General features: G+C 33.1%; 1 protein-coding gene and 3 long non-coding RNA genes across 6 annotated transcripts; 3 read left to right on the top strand and 1 right to left on the bottom strand.

Annotated features, from left to right (window-relative positions):
- The first annotated feature begins 317 nt into the window (after nt 1–317).
- LOC112034961 (uncharacterized) lies at nt 318–3,439 on the top strand. The gene is made up of 3 exons (XR_010628976.1): nt 318–658; nt 1,816–1,877; nt 3,119–3,439. It is a non-coding gene; the product is annotated as an uncharacterized LOC112034961 (long non-coding RNA).
- Nucleotides 1,911–3,027, top strand: LOC136067518 (uncharacterized). The gene is made up of 2 exons (XR_010628977.1): nt 1,911–2,234; nt 2,276–3,027. It is a non-coding gene; the product is annotated as an uncharacterized LOC136067518 (long non-coding RNA).
- A 1,906-nt stretch (nt 3,440–5,345) lies between the features above and the next one.
- LOC111993292 (probable protein S-acyltransferase 12) lies at nt 5,346–10,631 on the top strand. Of its 3 annotated transcripts, XR_010628975.1 has the most exons (9): nt 5,346–5,790; nt 5,867–6,125; nt 6,957–7,048; nt 8,130–8,256; nt 8,368–8,453; nt 9,001–9,066; nt 9,486–9,608; nt 10,170–10,276; nt 10,410–10,631. XR_010628975.1 is itself a non-coding variant. In XM_065773498.1 (8 exons), the coding sequence occupies exons 1-7, from the start codon at nt 5,602–5,604 to the stop codon at nt 9,600–9,602; spliced, it is 936 nt and encodes a 311-aa protein (XP_065629570.1). In that variant the 5' UTR covers nt 5,346–5,601; the 3' UTR covers nt 9,603–9,608; nt 10,068–10,137. The 3 variants fall into 3 exon arrangements, 2 of the variants coding, with proteins under 2 accessions (XP_065629570.1, XP_023880906.2); XM_065773498.1 differs by lacking the exons at nt 10,170–10,276; nt 10,410–10,631 and adding an exon at nt 10,068–10,137; XM_024025138.2 differs by lacking the exon at nt 10,170–10,276 and having other exon boundaries at nt 5,347–5,790.
- A 6,963-nt stretch (nt 10,632–17,594) lies between these two features.
- LOC111993290 (uncharacterized) lies at nt 17,595–18,623 on the bottom strand. The gene is made up of 2 exons (XR_002880944.2): nt 18,184–18,623; nt 17,595–18,074 (listed from the first exon to the last, which is right to left on the bottom strand). It is a non-coding gene; the product is annotated as an uncharacterized LOC111993290 (long non-coding RNA).
- Between the last annotated feature and the right edge of the window lie 7,115 nt (nt 18,624–25,738).

Genomic DNA, 25,738 nt, shown 5'->3' with positions numbered 1-25,738 from the left:
AAACTTTATTAAGTGGCTAAGTTATGATATATATATATAGTTGTGGGTGTTTTAACTATGCATGATGCATGAGATGTTATAGTGGAAATTCCACCCACATGCAACCAATGAGAATTCAACACAAGTAAAGCCAAAGTTTCATGCATCTTGACAAAGCCAAAGACCAAGATTTGGCCATGTAATCACCAAGAGCTACCTCACTTCTTCCTTGACTTTCTTAAGAAACTAGAACATGTATGCTCTTTTAGTGTAATGGATATAACTTTATAAAGGTAAGGATATATATATATATATATATGTATGTATGTATGTATGTATATGCAAGAATTATTTTTTTGTAGAAAAGTGAGTGTGAATGCAAGAATTGTCAAAAGTTGGAAAAAGGGGGTGTGATATTTTCTTCCTAGCATCCCACGTATCCCACCCCAATTGTTCACCTCTCTTATCTTCTTTTTTGCCCCAAAAGTCTTCTCACTTTTCTGATTTTCTTTGGCTGCCCCAGAAGTCCAGCAGCTCCTTATCTTTTTTCTCTACTCCTTTTTCTTTGTTCTTGGTTTTTCTTCTCTCTTTGCTCTTGCACGGTTGCATCCCTCCCTCACCAAAACAAAATATCTCTCTCTAAAGATGAAATTAAGAGCCTAACACTAAGGTTTTGTGGGTAAGTAATTAAAACTTCATCTGATTTTGTGTATTTTGGATAGTATAATTGTTTTGTTATTTCTATTTCTTCATCCTCTGTTCTGCATTTAGAAGCTGACTTTGTGATTCTGTTTTAGTAATTTAAAAGTTCATGATATTGTGGTCTATTGAATGCTTATTAACATATTTTAATATGTATACTATAGGTATAAAAATACCCAAATGAAATTTAGAACTATTGCTATTTGTTGATGATTTTAGAAAGAACATGCACTGAAGCTGTCCCTGTGACAGATTTGATGTTTACCAAAAGAAATTCTGTATTAAATTGTATATAGTGAATTTGGATGCTAGGGTTATTTTATATGAATTCTAAGACATATACGGTTGTTATGGAATTGGTCTCACAGTATTTGGATGAGTAAAAAATAATGATTTAATTTTGAAGTTGCAAGAAATTCTGTCAGGACAGATTTGAGTATGCTGGATTGTATGATTTTTAGTAAATTATGCTTTTATGCTTTGATTCCGAAATTTTTATGGTATATACTGGACATATAGGGGAGTGGCTCTGTAAAATTTCGTGACAATTTCATGTGTGTGGACAGCCCATTTGTATTTTACAAATGGGGCATATGCGGCTGGAATAGAACAGTAAACAGTAAGGGACATGCTTAACTTTGAGGATTTAATTCTAAAGTTAGAGGGAATGATTTGAGGTATAATTTATTATGCTCATGATTTGATATGTTGGGATCATAGAGTAATTTTGTACAACTTATCTCAAGGTTTAGTACTCAAAGGAGGGGTTCTAATCCATTCAATGGTTGTTTTTATGAAGCTGTCTTGTTCAATGCGTTGTAGGTTGCCATGTGAATGTATACGGTTACGTGACCATGCTTAAAGGATTCTATGTTATGCATGCATTATTGTCCTAAGCTCAAAGTACCCTTTTTAAAATGAAGTTAGCTCTTCTAGAGATATGCTATTAATGTGAAAATGTTGGTTTCTCTATGGTTGGTGCATAATGATGTTTGATGAATGTATTTTTGTTTGTGGGAACCTCTTTGAGGTGGGATTAGGATTTCCTTAATTTTAAGAGATAGGCTTTGAGATGAATATGTAAGTTTATGATAAGGAAATTATGGATGGTAATAAGTTTTGATTTCGGTTTAGGTGTTACCAGCCACCAGGTCTAAGCTCCTTCGACTTTAGGCTCTCGGTTCCTCTGCTTTCAGGTAAGGGATAAATTATATGAGCATTTGGTAAGTCATGAGGTTATTTTAGAGTAAATTATGCATTAAAATGTTTTTGATTAGAGATATGGCATGTAAGCATTATTTAGACAAAGATATGTTCATGGGCTTTCGAAACCCTATACGTATGATTTAAGCATATTGATGCTATGACTAATTCCATGAACATGATGTTTAAAGAAAAGAATGGAAATGCTATTGTTATGAAATGTTATACAAAATAAGAAATTTCAGTATGATGTAATGTATGAAATGTTTTCGGGTTATGTCCTCTGGTGATCTAAACTCGGCTAGTAGGGGTTAATTACTAGCTTTTCATGGAAAAATGTTATTTGTTTGGCCATTTAAAGTAGAGGAAATGGGGCTGCCCGTAACTCTAGGCCATTTAAAGTAGAGGAAATGGGGTTGCCCGTAACTCTAAGGCCTTCTCCCCAATGTGTACGGACGGCGGGAAGGAACAAAACCTGGAGGGGATGTGCCATCAGGCCTCCCAAAGGGGACAATATCATACACATGAGGGCACCCAAATGTGATGAGGCCTTCTCTGTACAGACTTATCAGATATGGACTAACCAACAAGTTATTTATGAACAGCTATGTTATGTTATTAATCATGAGAGAAGTATTTTGTTTAAATGCATTGTGAAAAGTAAAAGCTCTCGTGAAAATAAGAAGTTTCTGATGAAATGAAAGCTATTCATTAAAGATAAAAGTTTTTGAAATTCTGTTGTGTTATAAAGATAAAGTTTCTAACGAAAGTACACATTTATGTTAAGAAGTTATCAGATATCTGTTTTTTTTTTATGAAACGTTAAGTTTTATGATTATGAAGGTCATAATATTTTATAAGAAGAAGTTTATGAAGGAAAGTTTTATTATTATTTAAGATGCTTCCAATTTAAGACAAAGTTACCGATTATCTGATTTAAGTTAAGATGATTATTTTGTAATGAAAATATGTATGGTGACTTTGTAAGAAATGAAAGAAATTCAATCCGAAAGGTTTTGGTAATATTATTCTGATAAGAAAAGGAGAACGATTATTTACCTATGAGAAGCATACAAGCTATTATTATAAATAATATAAAATACTATGCATGAAATGATGTTCTCCTATTCGAACGTTGATAAAGTGAAATGAATTGATTTACATGCATCCTTATTGAATTCTCATATATCTTACCTTTACTGAGCTGTGTAGCTCACCCCTTCCACTCTTTCAGTTAGCAGGTTTTTAATTGGAGCAGAGGGAGCCTTAGTCAAGTTTTGGAAGGAGTTGGTTTTAGTTTATATGTATAGATCCTAAAGCAGTATTTGATGTTTAGTTTTGTAGTATTGTGAATTTTAGGATCTAATGAAAGTTGTACCTTAAGGTATTAAAATATGTATTATGTGAAAGTATGAAATTTGAAAGATTGGTGGATTATGTTATTCTTTGAGTTCAGTATAGAAGCTCTGAATGTCAAGTGAAAAATTATACCATTTAAGTAAAGAAACAAGGATTTTAAATAAAGAGAGAAGCTTTTGTAAAAGCTTTTGTGAAAGTCTCATTAAAAGTTTAGTTGGTTCTTGTTAATATCAGATTTAGGCTTGATATTAGCATGCCGGTCATGGTCACAAATTCGGAAATCGGGTTTGGGGCGTGACATTGTTTATCTTTGTTTTCTTGTCATCTTTAACCTACTATGATTGTTGTCCAACTCATTGAAGTATAGTTTCCAGTTCACTTTCTACAAATTCATTATATTGGGCTCTTTGGGCCTTAGTCTTTTTACTTTTTGGGCCTAGGAACCAAAACGTGCCCTTACAGCAATTTTTATGGCTTGTTTAGTACTGTTGTTTAAACAACAGTTTTCATTATTTAAACAACAGTACACATATTTTCACAACACTTTTTCATCCATAAGTATTTTCACAACACTTAAACAACGTTACTAACAATCTCTTACTAAACGAGTCCTTAAGAAATTGAGCCAAAATCCCTTTCTTTTGTATATATGTTTTTCCTTTCTTTCACAATTACCAATGAAAGACATGAAGTTAGTTGACATTGCATGGGATATGGTTTTCGGACAACTGCATTTTGTATTAAATTCTTCAAAATTATAATTTTTGGATTGCCATTTCATCACTCAAATCTCAAATGATATATTGACTATTGAGATCTTATGCATGTGCTAATTTTTTATATATTTTTATTTTTTATAAGCTGCTATATTCATTCAAAAAAGAGGAATAAATGAGCAATCTTCCTTACAAGTAAAGTCTAAAATTTTTCGTAAAATTGTCTTTATTAAAACAAAAAGACTCAAGGGATCTAAGAGAGAGCTTTGCAACTGCATGAGTGGCCAAATTGTAGGCCCCTTTAATTTAACGAAAGCAACAAACTGGCTATTCATCATTCATATCTCTTACCAAAAGACTTATAATCCAATTGACACTTTTTAGTATTTTAAATTGAGGTTTCTAACCTTCAATTTCCCTTACCAATATAATTATCACGTTAAAAATAAATAAATAAAAATCTATTCCCTTTTGTTTTAGGCTTTTTAGCCAACCATAAAAGCATTCACATCAGTGGATGCAAAATCATGTAAAATAGAAAAAGATCTCATTTTTACACATTTTGCCTAAAAAATGCACTACATCAGTGCTTTTAAAAATGTGTATATCTTTACACGAGCTACAATAACCGTGTAATTTTACACAGTTACTGTAGCTCGTGTAAAGATTATTTTATTAATTTCCGTTCGCTCCTTTTTTTCTCTCTCTTCTCCGTACTCAACAAACTCAGTAGCTTCTTCTCTCCTCATCTTCTTCTTTTTCCTCAGATACACACAAACACACCCACATAGACAAATCAACACAGAAATTCACTTGCTCCAAAAAAAAAAAAACAAAACACATGAGATACATAAACACACCCACACACAAACAAACCCACATGGACAAACAACAAAGAGACAGATCGAAGCCTAATCGGAGCTTGACTGGAACGATTGGAGCTCATGGGTCTTGCTTGTGGAGATCTGGTTGATGCTTGTGGATCGAAACTCGTGGGTCTCGCTTGATCGGAGCTAGGGAGATCTTGGATTTGATTGGTGCTTGTGGATTGGAGCTAGGGAGATCTGGTCGATGCTTGTGGATTGGAGCTCGTGGGTCTCGCTTGAGCTCGTAGGTATGGGTCTTGCCTGATTGGAGCCTGATCGGTGTTTGTGGATCGAAGCTAGGTGAGATTGGAGCTGTGAGGGAGAGTTGATGTGTAGGCATGGAGATGGGTATAGAGAGAGAGCAAGAAATCAGAAAAAATGAGCAGAGAGAGAGAGCGCGTGTATGTAAAGTAGTAGTTGAGAGAAATAATAAAAAAATTGATAAAATTAATTATTTAAATAAAAGAGGTGATAGAATAGATAAAAAAATAAAAAATAAGTTTTTAGAATAAAAATAGGTGTGGGTAATGCATAAACTGAATTAGTTGCTCTAACATGCCAATTCACGCTTGAAAAAGCCGTCCTCACAGTTGGTCCGACCGACGCAAAAGAGCAAATTAAAATAATCAAAAGATAACAAAAGAAATTCCCATCCCCAATCCAATCCAAGAACAACTCTAAACCTGGCTCCGGATATCTGGAAACGCCTGTTCCCATCACAACCCCGAAGCAGGCGACAGATCTGGATAGCACGGCGTTCCAGTTCCAGTCCCGGAATGGACATAAACGCGTTCAAGTGGTGTTCGGGTGTCAGAGTGTTGGGCTACTTCATGATCCTCCTCGTCGCCGCAATCGTCGCCGTCTCCTACTACGCCGTCGTCGTCCTCACATGGGGCCCACAGTTGCTTCGCGGTGGCCTCCGCACCCTCTTAGCCGCTGCCATCCTCTTCGTCTTCCATCTCCTGGTAATTTCCTCTCTCTCTTCTTCTTTTGAAAAACACCGAAAACAATCAAAGCTATAATATATCAAACACTTTGCAGCTTGCTCTGTTATCGTGGTGTTACTTTAAGGCAGTGTTTAAGGACCCCGGTTCTGTCCCTGAAAATTGGAGACCTGCTGTGACAGAAGAGGAGAATTTGGAGGCTGGTGGTAGTAGTTCCATCATCACATCGTCTGATCATGTCGCGCCCGATGCTTTAGTTCCCACGTGGTCTTCTGATGGACTCGAAAGAAAACAGGTTGGCTATTGTGCCCATTGCCAAAATGGCAAGCCCCCACGTTGCCATCATTGCTCCATTTGTAAGTCAATCTCCTTGTTAGTTTAATTTGTTTCTTAAACAAATGATGTTAAGGATTGGTGTGATGGCTATATTCGAAAGATGTTATGCTTCTTAACATGGTCTTGGAGCCACTTCACATCATGGGCTAAATTTCTTTCAAATATTGGATATTGGGAAATGAATATTTCTGCTCTTTCTTCTATACCCTGTTAAAAAAAAGAAGAAGAAGAGAGGTTTCCTACTTCAGACTATAGCTGCAGTTTGCCTTTCTGTTCCTTTTGTGTTGTAAAATATTGCCTTCATCTACTCATTGGATGTACCAAAGGCCAATGCTTGAGAAGTAAAAATCTTTTCTTTTTCTTTCTTGTGTTTCCAAGGCCAAAGGGTTTGTCACCATAGATACTACATAGTATTTGTTTTTGTTTCTTTTATTTATTTGTTTTGTTTGTAGAAGTTGCCATGTGACATGGTTCTTAGTGAAACAAGAAGCATGTTATGGAGTGAAACTTATTCAAATTATCAAGTAATGATATTTATTAATTGTTTCCATTTTTAAAATGCCTTTCGACATTCTTTTTGATCTGCTTAATTGTAATAACTGACTCTGTACATATGCTCTTATCGCCTGTACATCATGTCTGAAAGAATCAACTGTTGTAATATTAATTTACTTTTTGATGCTACCTTAAAAAAAAAAAAAAAAAAAAAATTTACTTTTGGATGCCCTTCACCCCTTTAGAATGTTGCTGCGGTCCTTTGTTTGCATACAGTTTACAGTAATTGCCAGAATCACATATGTTGATATTATGGTATACAGATTTTTGTAATTCTTTCTGTTATGCATGTGTAGGCCAAAGATGTATTCTGAAGATGGATCACCATTGTGTTTGGGTTGTTAATTGTGTTGGAGCGCACAATTATAAGTTTTTTCTTCTTTTCCTGGTAAAGTTCCACCCCTTCCCCCCCCTGCTCTCCTGCTTCCTTTCTTTTAAGAACTATGTATTGATAGCTTTATGAATTACTTCCAGTTCCACAGTAATAAATATGCCTGATATTTATCTTTGATTTGGAGGCTGGCAAAACCCGCATGACCAAGAGAACTGGGTTTTAACACCCAGTACATGATTTTGAATAAGCAGGATAAGCCTCAAATGGTTCTCTTCAGCATTGTGTCTAGAAGTTTGGGTATTTTTGGTAGCATTTTAAAGTAAATGATTAGAATGACTTCCAATTCTGTAGCCTACCTGAAATGACTTCTTTGAAGGTTAAGAATAATAGAATATGCCTATGAGACAGGGGTCTATGGCCCAAGAAGAATGACTCCTCATTATTATTTTAATATATTTTGTAACTTAGAAAGGGGGGAAAAGGGAGTAATTGGAACTCGGAAGATATTTTTGTAACCTATTTGAGATGTTTAATTTGAGGGCTTGAAAGTGAATTCAACCCCAGAATTTTCCCATTTCCTGACCCGAACTTTTTGAATTTTTGAAATCATGACATCAGTTAGGAATATACTATGTGGTAATAGACATTTTAAGTTTATCAGAAAAAATTAACTGGTATTAGTTCATTCTTGAAGTTGCGATCAAAAAAGCATTTAGATCAAAATTGATTTAGTAAAGTAAATAAATAATGAGTAGGAAGGACATTAATGAACTTAAAAGATGAAATGTAAGGTCTCTTAAGAGTTTATAAAGTTGAATATCTTTGGCTTTGCCATTTTTAATCTAAATTTTTGTTAATTTAAATATTTTGAGTATTGCTTCTGCTGCTTATATTATTTTTATTTAGATAACTAAAAATGCATAAATGAAGTCTCTTCTCAATTTAATGACTTGTACTTTGAACCCTCGCAAGGTCTGATTACAAAGGACATCAGTAAACTTGACTGAATTATGGTGGTTCTGAATTTTTAGATGAAAAAGGAGAGGGGTGGCGGGAGAGTGGTGGGAGGATGACTAGTTTCTTTTCCTTTTCTTCCTCGCTTACTTTTCCCCCCTCTTATCTTTTCCATTGATAGGTTTATACATTCCTGGAGACGACAATGGATACCTTGGTTTTGCTGCCTAATTTTATCCAATTCTTTAGTGAAGCTATGAATCATTCTAGCTCTCCTGGCAATCTTGCAATAATTTTTTTGGCTTTTGGTAAGTGTTTTGCCTGAATTGATCATTTCTTTTTCCTTTTCCCATTTCCATGTTTAGTTTCCGCTTTCTCATTGTTACCATGTTCCTTACAGATTGTATACCTTGATGCAGTTCTAAATTTAGCCTTTGCCCTGAGTCTTCTTTGTTTTATAATCATGCACGCGTCTCTTGTGTCAAGCAATACCACATCAGTAGAGGTAATAAACACACTATTTACTTGCTTTTTTCTGGATTTTGATTCTGTAAATTTGTTCATGGCTTCTTGTCATCTGTTGCTTAGATTTGTTTCTGACATTTTGCTGTGACCTGCAATTAATCTGTTCTTGGGGATGTATGAGAAACTCTGTCGGCTATTTTAAGTTATGATAGCCTAGAAATGAGTAATTATTGCATAAAGAGAAATACTAGAGGCAACATATTTCACAACATCTTTCACTATTCAATGAGGTGGCAAGTTGTGATTGGTGGGCATAAGCACCACCACTATCCATACTTTTTCACCCACCAACCAAAGTTTGGCAATTTAACATGTTGTGAAAAGTGCATGAATTATGTTGTGTAACTGGATATATTGTTGCATAATGCATGGGCTATCATGTCCTCAATGACATTCAATATATAAATAATCTCATTTTCATTATTTCAAAATTTTCTCACCCCTTATGGAAACAAGTGCTACCTGATTTTTGATGGTTGAAGCGTCAATTAAATATCGTATCTAATCATCTGAAAACAATGTTTCAGGTTTACGAGAAGAAAAAAACAATCAGGTGGAGGTATGACTTGGGCAGGAAGAAGAATTTTGAGCAGGTGAGACCTGGTGGACATGCTATCTGGAATTTCTCCTATTACTTTGTATTGACACAAAATTTGAGGAAGAATTGACTTCTGAAAGATGATTTTAAAGAGAGAGAGAGAGAGAGAGAGCAAGATTATAATCCTCTTTAGAGGGACATCATTCAAAGAATATGATAATCACAGTGAATTTTTTTATTTTATTTTAATATATGTCCTACCAAAAAGAATAAGTCATTTAAAATCTTGACTTGCAGCCTTGGATGGCTTTTTATTGGTCTTCTGCCAAGAAATCACTTTAAAGTCATTGTCCAAGCAAATTATAACTATCAATAATAATATTAAGTGGCTTGTGGATCCGATCAGTTCTTCATTTTTGACCCTGTATTGGTCTCATTTTATTGTGGTGTGATCTTTTTGGTTTCATCTTGAAGGTTTTTGGCACGAAGAAGGCATTATGGTTATTACCTTTGTTTTCAAAAGAGGATTTAGAAAACATACCTGCACTTCAGGGTCTTGAATTCCCAACTCGTTCAGATGTTGAGGCTTGAGGCATGGTGAGCTTATTATATTTCATGCTGGCAGTGTAGCTTTCTGTATATAACTTTATGATGTTTGTAATGTTGGCTGTGAAAATCTGCGTTGATGTGTTACATTTAATTAGTTTTATGATCTTGATCAGGATGAATATAAAATTTTGAGCCTAGTGGATATTAATTGTGAGGGCTTATCTTGACAGGGTTTGAATTTTTTGGATTTGCTAATATAGACTGCACCAATATTTGCCCACAATTATGTATTAGATATTTCTTAATAAATATGAGTTTAGAAAATGAACTTGTATGTACCATTAATCAATTACTAAGTGCCGTTGTCTAGTTTTCTTCCATCATTTATGTTTTATGGTTTGTTTTTATATTTAACATGGACAACTAAATTATGCATCAAATTGAATCTTTCTGCTTTTGATTAAGGGAATCTGGTCATTTTATTCTATAGTGAATCTTCCTTAACAGGTCTAAGCTTAATAGAATACTACAGCTGGTATCGTATGAATCTATTTTTCTTTAAAGACCTTCCTTGATTCACCCTGTGTGTTGAATTCCAAGCTGTGACAGACTGCCATAAACTTGTTCCTGCATTTGATGCCTATATTAGGCAGTTTCATGCTATATCTACTTCCAGTCTTCCACGACGCATTATTGATGGATTTTAATTGAATTAGGTGGGTTGAAAGTTATATATTTGGACCTAAGGGTGTTTTTCTTTCGATACAATAGAATTTCGCCTTATAGCGTCCACTTCATGATGATTGCTTTTTATCACAGGCTAAGGTACTAATTGTTTATTTGTTGTAGGTGAGGTTTGAACCGGATCTCTTATGCATTCAAACAAGTCCATTAGCAGCCTAAACTGTAACTTGGGTGTAACTATAATTCAAATGGTTGATTGGGCATTGCGACTTCTGGGGGGTTTGCCTTTTGTGTAAATGAATTCTACCCCTTTATTTGTTTTGGCGGAAAATGTTCTGTGTGGTTAACGGAAATCCAGTTCAACAGAGCAAAAAACGTTTTCTGAAATGTTAACTACTAAATAGACCATTATATATATATATATATATACACACACACACGCGCACGCACGCGTATATATCCTAATAGTAATTTCAAGTAGATGTGATTTGATCTCAAGTCCTTTATTTGACGACAATAAATTTTATTAATTGAGATAATTAGAATTCACTCAATTCATTCAAGTACAATAAACTTTACTAATTGAGATAATTAGAATTTACTTAACCCATTCACAATAAATTAAACAGGTAGATTTAGGATTTTTCTTTAATAAGCACATTTAAAATAGAAGATATAACTAATATTATCGAAATTGCTTATCAAAAATATGCAATAAAAAAATGGCATACATCTGTGATGGAAGAATAACGTGCAGTTCATTACGAAAGCAGATGTGACTAAATTTTATCAAAACTAAAAATAGATTTGCAAAGTACTAAGAAATTCTTTGAGAGTGTTTTTGGGAAAGAATTATTAAGAGCATGTTTGGATATTATGAAAATTAAGTAATATTATTTAGTTTATATGATTTATCATATGAACGAGTGGGTCTTACTAATGACTATCTGTTTGGCTTAGTTTTGGATCATTGTTTTCATAACTCAACTACTCAAAATTTTGGACTGGGATAAATGAAAATGAAAACACGATTTTGGTATTTTCACATTTTCAGGTTATGTTTAACATGACATTTTAGTAAATACAAAAAAAGAATGAGACCCACTTAAAGTCTTGTCATATCAATTCTTTTTTGGTAAAGTTGTCATATCAACTCTCTCTCTCTCTCTCTTCCTTTCTTCTTCGGGTCACATGCCTTGTTCTAGTTCTCTCTATCTTTTTTTTTTTTTTTTCCTTCCTTCACTCCAGCGCCATTCTTTTCTTCTCTTTCTTTCTTCACAGCGGCTGCTTCTTTTTTTCTTCATCTCTTCACATTGATTTTTTTTTTCTTTCTTTCTTCACATTGATTTTTTTTTTTTGGGGTTTAACTGGCAACGAAGAGAAAATAAAAAATTAAAAATAAAAAATTAATTTTGGGTTCTTTCATCTTCTTCTCATTTTTTTTCTTTTCTTTTCTTTCTTTCTTCTTCACTTTGGTTTTTTTTTCTCAGCTTCTTATTCTTCTTCTTCATTCTTTCTTTTTCTTCACGCGATGATGACAGAGGACTTTGATTTCAGTTGTGATTTGCGTTTTAATTAGGTTAAGGTGTGCTTTTTGGGCTTGGAGTTGTGGATTTTGTGGGGGTAATTTTTTTTTTTTTGGTATTTATTTTTATTTTTATTATATATATGTAAAAGAATTTGCTATGATGTTGAAGGTGTTGGTGGATTTGCTAAGGTGGATGGGTTTGATTTTTGGTGATTTGTATGGTGGTGGAAGTAAAACAATGGCAGTGGGCTGGGTTTTTGAGAATTGCAATTGGTGGGTTTGTGGGTTGTTGGAGGTGGTAGAGGCCGAAAATGGGAGGAGAAAGGTTTCAATGTTTCAGGCTTCGTGAAAGAGGAGAGGGAAAAAAAAAATGAAAGAGATGGAGGAGAGAGACATGTCACCCAGATTTGAAACCAAACAAAAATAAGATAGAGATGGAGATATGAGTTATGAAAACTGAGTTTGAGTGATGAGAAATGAGATAAGAGAATTGAGTTTTGAGTTAAGAGTAAACCAAATAGGCCCTAAGTAATTGCTGAATTTTTTTTTTTCAATCATGACATTCTACCCTTTAAAAGCCTCAAGTTTATGATTATCTAAGCATAAATTTGACTTGAAGAAAGTCTTCGATTCATTTTCACTCCCAAATTGTTGAAGAAGTGTTGTTGCTTTGCTAAAATTCACGAAGAGCACTAAGAACATGAAGAATACGAGATTTGTTTTCAAAAAGGTGTTGCCTGAAATCTAAGGAGGTGTTGCCCATTTAAATCGAGCATTGATTCGAATTAAGAATGCTGCTCAAATTTCCAAGCTTGAAAGAAGAACGTGATGCACAATGATAAGCCTTAAGAACATTCACGACAACTTTTAAATCCAGCATCACATGCAAGTATGAATCTCTAATCGAGTAGTACTGTAGGCTCTAAAGCTTTAGATATGGGATATGCAATAATTTTTATATTCAATAATATGGGATGAATACTATAAACATGCTCTTTTGTATGTTTGTATTTGATGACATGGGATGAACTCTAATTTTCATTTTTTTTTTTTAAATTTTCAAAACCCTAGTCTTTTGATATCTTTTGCAAAACTTAATATACTCTTTTATTGTTTGTGAAATGTTTGGATGATGTTTGCATGACATGACTATATATATTTTAGAAGACAAATTCACTGGACAGGGTGGGTGCCTAACACATTTCCACTCTTTAACTTAACATCCAATTTTATATAAATGGTTCATAAACTTGGTGTTATCCTATAATTTTCATTTTTTAGAATGTAGTTAAAAAAATCTTGTAATTTTTTTCTTTCCAACTTGTATCTAGGAATAAGTCAATGTGTGTATAATAATAATAATAATAATAATAATAATAATAATAATTCTATCAAATATAAATTCCAAATTTTCAATCAACAAAACGAGGAATTATTTTATTATATGATTTTCTCTCATTTTTTTCCCTTATCTAAAACAAGTGGCTACTCGAAATGTAAAACTTTGGATCTAGGGGAAACGGTATCACTAGTTCAATGTTCATTTTGAGAGACAATAAAAACAATCTTACTCATTTACATAGGTTTTGTTCAAAATTTAAATTAACAAGTTGAGGTTGTGGTCTCTCACAATCATACACTTTGCTAGTGTCTAACTTAAGACTTAAGAGCCATTTTCCCATCACCTCTTCGTTGTCTACTATTCATGATATGCAAAGCTTCAAAAACAACTAGCACGATGTTTGTTATAAGTATACTTGGGACAAAGAAACTTAGGTTGGTGAAATAAGTTGGGGTAGGATTTTTTACAATCTATTAGCTGACTTATGCAATGATTCTATAAATGACATTGCAAATACAATAAGCGTGAAATTAATATCTTTATCCATAAACGCACTATGCAAATAATCAAGGATAGCTTTGGTTACTGTATCACCTTGTCTATACTCTTGATAGAATCAAACTTTCATACCAAAATATGATTCTTGTTTATATTGTTCACTAGTTGATAATTTGTTTATCACGTACACTAGTCGATAATTTGTGCAATGCATGATAAAATTTAACAAAATATGATTTTTTTTTTAATTTCTAATATAAAATTTGATAATTATAGCATATATTAATAAATATTTATTTTAATTTTATTTGTATATGAAATTTTATATTTCAATATTTAAAGAAATATAATGCATTAAAATTATAATGGAGGGTTTAAATATGAAATAAAAATTCAATTCAATTGAAAATATACATTTGAGTAATGCTAGAGATACAAAAATTTTTACAAATTTTTTTACAAATTGTTGATATGATTAATTAGTGGATATTAATAAATGAAAAAGTGATGTCAATGGTAGGTGTGGGGCTCGTGGGCCTGATAGCCCCGGCCCATCGTGTAGCAGGCCCAAGGCCCACGCCGAGGAATATTAACCATTCAAGGCTAGATTGGGGAAAGCTTCTTTTCCGGATCCACGCCGAGGACCTCCTCGTCCTCGGCATGACAAGGATGATTTCTGGGAAAGACCAGGCCCAAAGTAAGCTGTCACCCTCACACTTAATGCATTCACCTAACCCCTCTAGCCGCATTAATGGGGATATAACTCCTTAGCAGGGCAACATTGATCAGAGTGAACCACTTGAGTACTGATAAGGCTCCTGATAGGACGGACGGCCAAAAGAGAGGCGAATGGATGATCAACAGATGGAAGAGGGAGATAGAAAGATGAAGACTATATAAGAAAAGCAAGTAAAGTAAAAAAAAGGGGGGGGAAGAGGGAGAAGAAAAGGGGCTCCTCGGCCACGGGCCGAGAAGCATCCCCCCAGTTGTAAATAAACTCTAAGTATTTTCTTTTATAAAAGAGAGTTCATGCTTGATGAACGAAGGCCAGTGCCTAAACCTTTAACCCACTCTCTACAAATTTATTGTTTGGGCTTGTTGGGCTGGAAACCCATTCATACTCAGGGTCAAATCCAAACTGAGTCCCTACAATTGGCGCCGTCTGTGGGAAGGATTAGGGTGCTGGCCGGCGCACCAGGCAATTGTTCTAAGTGGTCGTTTTACAGTTGGTTGGCGAAGTAAAAAAAAAAAAAAAAATTTTGACAGCGAAAAGAGAAATCTTGATATTATTATTTCATAAATAGAAACAGTACAAATTACAATCAGAGGCTCAGGCAGGCATGTTTCACAAACAAATTTACAAGCTAATCCTACTAGCTAGTTCTACAATCAGAGGCCCAGGTGGAGCCGCCCTAAAAAAACTAGCCAGAGGGAAGTGTCAAGCCGTGCTTTTATTGGTATAAAGAGAATGGGAGAGCTTGACACAAAAAGCAGGGAAGGGGGAGGGCCATCTGGTTTCCAGGCCACCAACAACTCCCTTCTCGGCGCGGCGGAGCTGGAACAAAGAGAGGAGCAGATGCAGGGGCTCCGGGATACCCTCCCCCATGATGTTCCCTTGATTCTCTCCAATCCTCACGAGTGTTGGCCGTTGGAGACGGCGACACTCGAGCACCGCCCATGAGATGAATTCGCACGTCTTCTTCATCGGGGGTGCGCTCCGAGGAGAGACGTTAGGTACTCTAACAACATCCCTCCGGGCCACCTTGTATGGCACCATCAGGGTTACGCCTAGATTCTGTCGCACCGGAAGCCCAGTGGGGGCTGCGGCCATAATGGCTCTTGGCACGGATGTCCTAACACCCGCCCAAAGTCGCCTCATATTTGCCAACTCCAGTCACAATTCCGGCGGGGTTGTTAAAAGGGATTGGGGAGCTGAAAGGATGTGTTTTTCTTTTTGTTTGTGTTGGGAGGTTCATGGATTGTGGAGAAACCATCTCCCCACCTTTTATAGGGGATGAGGGTTGGTGAGAATTAATTCATGCAGAATTCGAAAAGAGAATTATCAGCTGGGCTAATAATGAAGCTACCAATTTCCAAGGAGGCCATAGACCGTTGGACTCGTGTTAATTCACGAGGACATTAATGAAGGCGCGTTTCGCGCACCGAAGCGTCAAGCGCGGAATACGAACGGACAAAGGGCGCTTCATAAATGAAAAAGATGGGGCCTTGAGCTGGAGGCGAGATCAACGCCACGTGTAAAGATCATAATCCGACCCAAGGAGGAATCATCTCCAGTAAAGCGGTCCGAGGATATTTAACAAAATATGATTTTTTTTTAAAATTTCTAATATAAAATTTGATAATTATAGCATATATTAATAAATATTTATTTTAATTTTATTTGTATATGAAATTTTATATTTCAATATTTAAAGAAATATAATGCATTAAAATTATAATGGAGGGTTTAAATATGAAATAAAAATTCAATTCAATTGAAAATATACATTTGAGTAATGCTAGAGATACAAATTTTTTTACAAATTGTTGATATGATTAATTAGTGGATATTAATAAATGAAAAAGTGATGTTAATGGTGGGTATAGATGAAACTAATAAGAAATTGGTCATATTAACATTTCGTAAAAATGTTGTAAAATAGTTTGTGACCGTAATATTACTCTATATATTCTAGGATAATGACGAGTAAAATTGTGAGATTTAAAAAATTATAAGTTCAACAAAAACTCTCAAATGTCTTCAGTTTTATTATATATGTCATTGATTTTACAATTTTGTCTTTGGTAGAAGTTATAGATTGTACATGCATCATACTTGTTTAATAAGATTTTGGATTTTATTTAAAATATATACTTGGGTTTTGTTTTGGAAAGATATATATTGTCTCAAAATGTCCTAGTTACCAATCAAACCCCACCTCCGTATATGCATCCCCCACTAATCTCTCTCTCTCTCTCTCTCTCATCGTTGGAAAGCCGCGTTGCCTGTTAAAGATAAAAGAAAGCAGAAGACGGCAGGTAGATGCTTAATAGTTAATACCATTTGGAACTAATTGAGCTGGGGAAGGCTGCATTCATATGCCTTCCCATACTTCCCTAGCTAATATCACGGCAACCACTTGATTTCTATTGAATTCTTCTCTTATATTTTCCATAAAATAATCATCATATTATAATTTCACAGCATCACTATCATTGCATTGAAATTTAGTTTTTATTTTTATTTTTAATTTTTTTTTATACTACTAAGCTAAGCTGTCCTCCTTTTAATTTAAAGAATTGAAAAGAATATTAATTTGATTGGTTGGATAGACTGCAGCCCACCAAAAATCAAGCTTTTGCACATGCACCACCAACTAATAATCAATCAGAAGTACTACTATTTGATTAATATGATTGCCAAGTGGCATTTCCAAACCATATAATATTGTTTCTTTGAATAAAAAAAATCAATTATATATAATATATTGCAAAAAAAAAAAAAGCCTTTAGAGCATCCTCATTAAGGATGCTAAAAGGGGTAATGCCAAATTTTAGCATCAAAATACCAAAAAAGCAACTCCATCAAAACTTTCAAATTGTAAAATTTTTGGCATACTTGCACAGTGAACTTGTATTAGCCTGAATTGTAAAAAAAAAAAAAAAAAAGTTTTTTATTTTTATGTTGGTGAGGTGATTGGCTGGTTGTTTGTGTTAAGTTGTTTTATTATTATTTTAATGAGTAGTTTATATTATTTAAATTAAATGGTAAAAAATATAAAAGTTTTGATATTTGATGTATTTTAAAGTGGGATGGTATGATAAATAAAGTAAATTTTTGAAGTGTTAAATGCTAAAAATTTTAGCATTCTTGATAAGAATGCTCAGCCCGAATGCTATTTGAGAATTACATTTATTTAATGCACTCTCTTTTTGAATTTTCTCTTAATCAAATAACTCATGATTCTGCGCAATGACGTGATAATGTAAAAAGAGAAGCAAAGTCTTACTGTCCTAGCTAGGACAGTAAAAAAAGATGCTCATAGAATAGAAAAAAGAGTCATACATCAACATTAATCACAGTAAGTGGTAACTTCTTTGATTTGATCATCGATCTCTCAAGGTCACCTGCAAGTGGACGAACGGGTTGACTTGTTGCAGCACTCGGAGCATCTTCAACCTTAGAGCTACATAAATCGGAAACAAAGATGGAGAACCAAGCAAAGAGAGGTGTAATAAGCAGAACTAGACCAAAGGGCACCATCCAAAGTTGACTATTTGTGGAGTGGTACTCGTATTCCCACCACCCCATTGTTAGACCTCCTATCATGCTCACCATTAATGACCATGAATAAACTATGCATGTCTTCACTCTTTCCCTTCGTTCCCCGTGACTTTCTTCTCTCCCTTCCTTAAATGATCCCATCAAACACCAATTAGCAAAAAGAATTCCGGGTGTTTGCTGATAAGAAAAGAAAGATCAAGTGTAACTTTGTCACATATTTATAGAGATTGAAAGCTAGCTGATCATGTGAATTCCGAAAGAAACAAGATCAAAATAAAGAACATACCTGTGATATGTAGTGGCAGTGAGAAGAAGAAGAAGAAGAACTAAGAGCTATGGAAGTAGGTGGGTGCTATTTATGCTGAGAGAAGTTTGGGAGAGAAGGGACAGTGACCCGAAGAAGAGGGCAAGATACTGAAGACCGATGCTTTGGATTTTGCAAGCTATACAATTAGTAATTTTGGCTTGAGGGTAACATGAGGCGTGCCTTTTGATCAAAGTTGGTATCTGTTAAAGATAACACCAAGTATAAGGAGGAGAAAGTGATTACGTCTCAGATTTTTGATACGGTTTATAAGTGGAGCTATCTGGGGGAGATTTTGTTTGTATTTCATTTTAGGTACCTTTTGGTTCATATGATAAGTAGTTTGTTTGTTTTTTGGGATATAAATAAATGGGTTTCGTATAAAACTTCCTTTAGTGCTTTCATGTGTTTGGGATGCACATCTTAACACGAAAGACATATCAAATTCACCTATATGACGAAACCCTACCCAAAATAATATAGATTAAATCAAATGAGTTTGTAGTGGATGTCTGTCAAAATATCATTTAAATAAAATATAAAAAAAATTAAATTAAATGATTAAAAAAATTAAATTGAATCATCAAATCCTAAATACTTTTCTTCTATATCTAAAAGAATTGTCCTCTGGTAATATTTCTTGGAAACAATTAATTACATGAGAAAATTTATTCAGGTCGAAGAAACAACCGTGGATCTTTTTGTCTCAAGCACACTTTCATGAATATCTGCCATATATATATATATATATGTTAGACTCAAGTTATACCATTTTTTAATTTTTTTGAGAATTCAAGTTATACTATGTTATGTTACACCACTTATTAATTGATATTGTAAATATTTTATTGTTGGATTGCATATTTCCTTTGTTATCAAGGTGTACACAAAATTTTATCTTAATAAGATGTTATTTATTATATAATCTATAAATTCATGTTTAGAATAATTCAAAATGTATATAAAAAAATTGAAATTTAAAAGTTATTATAACTATCTTCTTAAAAAATTATATATATAAGATAAGTACTGGTATTTCATCGATATTTTGTAAACATGGAGGTATAAAGAGCTAATACATTCTATGTGAAGATGATTGTTTTATAAGTTTTCCTATACTTGGTAGCTAGAGTAAAAAAAAAGTCAAAGAAAAACTATCTTTTATTTATTTATTTATTTTATATAAGATAAAAATTCTACTCTAGCGAGTCTAACTTAATCTAAGTATATATGTGTGTGAATCTTTATTTTGGAGACTTGAATCCCGACCCTTACGCCGTACACATCACAATCACTTATCCTTGTAGAGTGATCATCGTGTACTAGCGTAGTAGTAAGATAAAGTTGTTTAATTTGGTATGAGATAAAGTTGTTTTCCATTAAAAATTTTTGGAAAACATGTTGAGCTAAATAAGTGAAGTTAAAAAATAATTTTATAATCTATTTTAAGGTTGAGAGAGAGAGAGAGAAATAGTTTAATGTGTGCGTGTGTGCATATATATATATATAGTCATAGTTTGTTTTGCAAGCAATGACTTTTACTTTAGTAGCATACGGGGACATGTTGTTACTGGCTAGAAGGATCTGTCCAGTTTCTCCTAATTCCCTCATGGGTGCATATGAATTACGGGGGACATTATTCTTTTTTGATTTTTTTTTAATAAAAAAATTCTTTAATGGTTAGATAATTAGTTGCAATCGATAACGGGAAGCACCTCGTCGAGAGTTTTGCCATATCTAGGGATGGTACACTACGCTCTACTGGTGATTAAAAATAATAATAAATGACCAGTCCTATTCGTACACAGTTATTTTAACATGAAAAATTTGTTATGAGTTACAATTAATTTAAGTATTCTATTAATAAGTTTCTCAACAAAAAAAGAAAAGAAAAGAGTATTCTATTAATAAAGTCTTTTATTATTAAATTAAATTTGTCACATGTGTTTTGCGCGTGAGATTAGATTTTATTTATTTATTTTAGATTTAGTAAAATAACGTTTACAAGTGAGATAGAGATAATATCTTAATTTATAGGATTTTTTCTATGTGCAAATTGATAAAAGTTTGAAAGTCTAAAACTTAAGAATTTTGTTAAAAATAGTAAATTACTCTTTTAACCAATTTATATTTTTAAATTTTAAAATTATTTAACTAAAAGCTAGGGGTATTTTAGAGAATTACGAATTTGTGTAAGAATATTTTAGTACGTAAAATTATAAAACCTAAACAGGGAATCCTATTATTAATGTGGCGTTTGGTACGAGAGAATCAACATTACTCCTGGCATCTAGATTACTAGAAATGTGATGCCTTGCAATCTAGATGCCTAGGAATGTAACTATTCCTATGTTTAGTTTAGCTGGGAATCTAATAAAATTCCTTGGAATGTGAGATTATAATGTTTGGTTTATTCCTAAGAATTTTAAATGAATTATTTATTTTTCTCATACTATTCTTAGATTTATAAATCCTATATCAAGTCTTCTTTCTTTCTTTTTTTAAATCTTCTTCCAAATAAATAATGACAAACAAAATGTAAACTATAAATTATGACAAGTTCATTAAAATTTTAGTATAACATTTCAAAATGACAAGTACAATACAAAAATAACTATTTAAATTCTTATTCTTTATGAAAAATATTGTTAATGGAAATTAATAATTTATTTTACTTTAACATCTCACCAATCCCAAATAGGAGATATAAAAGGGGAAAAATTAATTCTTATCTATAATTTTAAAAAGAGCTTAATCCATAACAAAACAACCTGACAACATTTAGGTCTATAAGATATTGATGATTTATTTTATGTTTTATTTCCATTGCTTAAATGATAAGAAGAAATTGTTAAAATTGTCAATTTATAAAAAATACAAATTTCTTTAAACTTGGGAATTTGGATATCCACCTGTTTTAAAGGGAATCCACATTCCTACAAAGAAGGGGTTAAGGGGGAATTCGAATACCTTTGGCATGTGATTCCTTAAGGTGATTTGCAACTAAACATGAGAATCTTTAAATATTCTTGAGAATCTTAAAATATTACCCTATACCAAATGCCACATAATAGTATAGATAAATAATTTAGAATTCCACCAATACCAATTGATGTCTTGGCTTAATGATAAATGATAATAATCATGGAGTGGATATAATAAGCTCAAATCTTATCATAGTACCAAACAAAAAAAATAAAATAAAAAAAATCTACCATTTGTCCCTAAAGTTTACTTGTTCAGCTCCTTTAGTCCCTAAAGTTTAAAAAATGAGGTCTATTGGTCACTCTATTAACAGAACAATGATGTGACATTTTTTTTAATAACACATGACAACTTATTTTTTATTAAAAAAAATTACAATAACAACTCTTGTCGCAACAAAGAACAAACCCTTCTTCAACAATCAGACCAAACCATACATCTAGCCACACCTAAATCATACACAACCACACTTAAACCAAAACACTAGCTGAACAAAACCCATCACAACCTTAATTGAAATGGGAAACAACCCCAAAGAAGTAGGGGTGTCAAATGGGTGGGTTTGGGGTGGGCATAATTGGGTTGAGTATGTAAAACCCATTCACCCATTAAAACCCATTTAACTAATTGCTTCTAACCCTAACCCTAACCCAAACCCAACCCAACCCAATTATAATGGGTAAACCCCAACCCACCAAATTATCCAATTATCAAAATTACCAAAATGCCCATAAACACAATAACAGCTTAGCGACGGGAAAATAGAGGAATAAGATAAGAAACTAAGTGGTCCACCGTTTGGTTGCCAAGAAAATTTAGAAAAATAAGGAAATGAATTTTGAAAATTGGATTCCAATTATTTACGAATTGAAAACCAACACAAAAAAGAAAAAAGAAAAAAGAAAAAGAAAGAAAAGAAGCCAAATGAAGCAACTTCGACTCAATCGAACCAAATATAGCCAAAAGGCTCTATTACATACACCAAATTCAAAAAAAGAAGAAAGTGAAGAATAAAAACTATCAATTCCTCAACTTTCTCAGCAACCAAATGGATTTTGGATCTGAAAAAAGAAACCGCGAGTTCGAAGTGAAGAAGAAATAAAGAGATTTGCGCGAGAAGGGAGACCTTCAGGCTAAACTGATTGGTGTTGGGAAGGTGGGTACGCTTGATGACGATACGAGCAATGAATTCTTTGACAGTATTTCAAAGAGTGCTTGATGTGGGTATGGGTTTACAAAGGAGTTTTAGATTTCAGCTTGAGGTTAAAGATAAAAAGATGTATCGAGATTTTCTAAGACACTTACTCTGTTTTGCTGGGAATTTTTCTAGATTTTCAAAGAGAGTATTTGAGTGTTGTTGTTTGGTTGCCAAGAAAGTGAGAGAAAAGGAAATGATAAAAATTTTCTTTGTGGTTTCTGAGAAAAGGCAAGAAAGGACAAGAAAATGAATGGATTTTAAAATTGAGAAATTAAATTTTTTTTTTTTTTTTTTTTTTTTTTTATGGAAAGGGCTAGGTTGAATTTGGATATATTGTTTTTGGGTTAAATGAGGTTCAATGGGTTTTTAGTTAAAACTTAATAATCACTGGGTCTAATTGGGTTGATACTCATTTAACCCAACTAATAATTTGGTAGGTTTGGATTCAATTAAAGTGGATGAGTTTAGGTGGACAAATGAGTTTGGACTTACTTTGTCACCCTTACAAAGAAGTAAAGATTTTAGTGTCAAACGTAAAAGAAACCCAATTGGACTTGGTGGCAACGAGCTCGCAGTGGTTGGATCAATGAGAGAGAGAGAGAGAGAGAGAGAGAGGGAGATATGCAGCTTTTAAAAATGCCACATCAGTAGATTTGGCATGAAACTCGACTTTTGAAGTGGAACTCGACTTTTTGAGTTTCAAGAAATTCAACTTTTTTTTATATAAGTTCGAAAATCAAAACTATTCTATTTGGCCAAATAATTTGTCGAAGGGCATTATTGAGCGAAAATGGCCTAGTTATATGTTCACTCTTTGTCCCTCTTTAATCTTCCTTGAAGGGAGTCTTCCTCAGCATGCTTCCCTGTTGACGTTGTACGGTTGTAGTTCCTTGCTAATCCCAATCTCCACAACTCTCACGAATTTCGATCTCCACGACATCATTTCATTAGGCCCCTTTGTCAAATTTCAAATTCTCTCTCTCTCTCTCTCTCTCTCTCTATCTCTATATATATATATTCCATGTTTTTTTTATTTATGATTTTTTAAAATACCAAAGCGGCAGCATTATTTTCAAGGAACTTAATGGCAACCCACTTAATGGACTTAGTGGAATGAACAGAAGATTTGAATTTATAAGAAATGAAAAAAAGATTGAAATGAACAAAATAAAAAACACAAGACTAACTTGAATTTTGGGCAAATTTAAAAGTGATGTAAATTGTAAATTTGTCTTTTATTTTTTCAAAAGAAAGAATTGATTTTCTGATGACATGCTAAACTAGTCTAAAAACTAGAGTCCGTTTGATAGAAGAGTTTGAGTAATGTTATTTGTAATTTTTTAAAATACGTGTAGATGAAAAAGTATGTAAAAATATGTGTAATGTTGTTTAAAAATTGAAAATATTTTATTTAGATAGTCTACCAAACAGGGCCTAAAACTAGGCCTTAATACTCTTCTCTCTTGCTTGATGGTTGATACTTGATGGTGGTAGATTCTAGGCGTTTGGGTCAAGTCTGGTCCAGTTTCCACTAACTCAAAGCTGAGTTTATCTGACCCGTCAAAGCCCACAATAATTCACTCCTGTCACTTTAGTAAAAAGTTTAATTTTACTGCTTTAGCCTGAACCTCAATGAAGCCCAACCTTGTTTCGTGAGCCTAGTGGAACTTTAGTGGGCTATTTGCAATCCAGGTTTCCAGAATGGACCCAAGCTAGGGATGACATTCAAATGGAGCCGAAACTAGGTTCCTTTTTTTTTTTTAGTAAAAGAAAGTCTTTGGTGTGGATTTATTGGTTCTATGCCACATAACAACAATAATTAATATCACGTGTATTATTGGAACTTTAATGGAGCTATTATCATGGGCACACCACATTCGTTAAAGCCCTACCATTCGAGCCTCTTAACTCCTACCAAATATCATTTAAAGCTATAGGAGAACTTTTATTACTAACATGGGTAGCGCTAGCCATTGCCCAGGGGGTTCAAATGAACCCCTTGACTCGGCCAAAACATATATAATATAATATAAAATTTTAATTGTTTTGATCCTTTAAAATAAAATTTTGAACATTCTGATCCTAATTTTTTTTAAGCACAACTAAAATAACCTTAAATATAATCCTCTTAACAATATATTGGCATTTAAAAAAAAAAAAAAAACCCAACAACAAGCCAATTTAATCTAAAACCTTGAAAATAAAAAGTAGTTGTTAAATCTAAAGTGCTTTTAATTTGTTATTTGTTAAGTGAGGACCGGGCACGTGAGACAGACCAAGAGTGATTGAGTGAAGACAAAAGAAAATGTTAACACAACAAAAACTTTCTTACTATCTATTTGGGAATAATTTATTTAACTTTTTGCTAAAAGTATAAAAAAGTAAGAACTCATATGAGATCCGCAAATAGTCGAAAAAAAGTTGAAGTAATAAGTTGGCTTATAATTAAAACTCAAACACACCTAATACAATTACAATGAATAATAGTTGTCAAAGTTGAGTTGAATTATTAAATACAAGAATTGTAAAGAGTTAAAACAAACTAATAGATAAAAGAATTTTGAGCAATAATAATTAAAGTTCACTTAGCGATAATAATTAATATATTTATTGAATTTGAAAACAATTGATGATTTCTAAGATTTCATCTTAATAATAATAATTAGTATGTTCATTGTATTATGAAATTATATACCAAATGAACTTTTACTAAAAAAAAAAAAAAAAAATCAAATGAACTAATAGTTTATATTTTATTTTCTTGTTAATACCATGGACAAATTTGTAATAAAGAAATATCGTAGACCATAAAATTCATTTTTTATATGAAATTTATCTTCTTATTGACCCCTTAGAAAAAAATCTTGGAGCCACCAAGGATTACTAAGCCATACCTGATTAAAAATTTAGATTCCATTCTGATTATAATGGTTCGGTGGCTATTATATGTTGGCCCCTGTGGAAAAATCTCTCCCACTAATATATGTGGACAAAGTTCGACTCTCTCACCTCAGCACAACAGGATAAGCCAACTTCAAAGACAATAAGCGAAAGTCTAGTCATCATATAGTAATGCTTTTTTGGACGTTCTCAATTATTGCACATACATGTGACACTTTTGGCCAAAAATATTAAATGCATATTAGCATATGAGGAAAAATACAAAACAAGAAAAAGGAAAATGCCCGTTTGGTAGGATATTTTAAATATTTATTTTTAAATTTTAAATAATATTATAAATATTTTTACACATTTTTTTATTCACATATATTTTTAAAAATTACAAAAAATTCTACTCAAACTCCTCTATTAAACCGGCCCAAAAATTTGCCTTTTGGCAAACTCTTTGTTTTT

Source organism: Quercus suber, unplaced genomic scaffold, assembly GCF_002906115.3.
Source record: "Quercus suber isolate HL8 unplaced genomic scaffold, Cork oak 2.0 scaffold_76, whole genome shotgun sequence".
NCBI classification, from domain to species: Eukaryota; Viridiplantae; Streptophyta; class Magnoliopsida; order Fagales; family Fagaceae; genus Quercus; species Quercus suber.
This window is presented reverse-complemented; position numbering and strand designations above follow the sequence as displayed.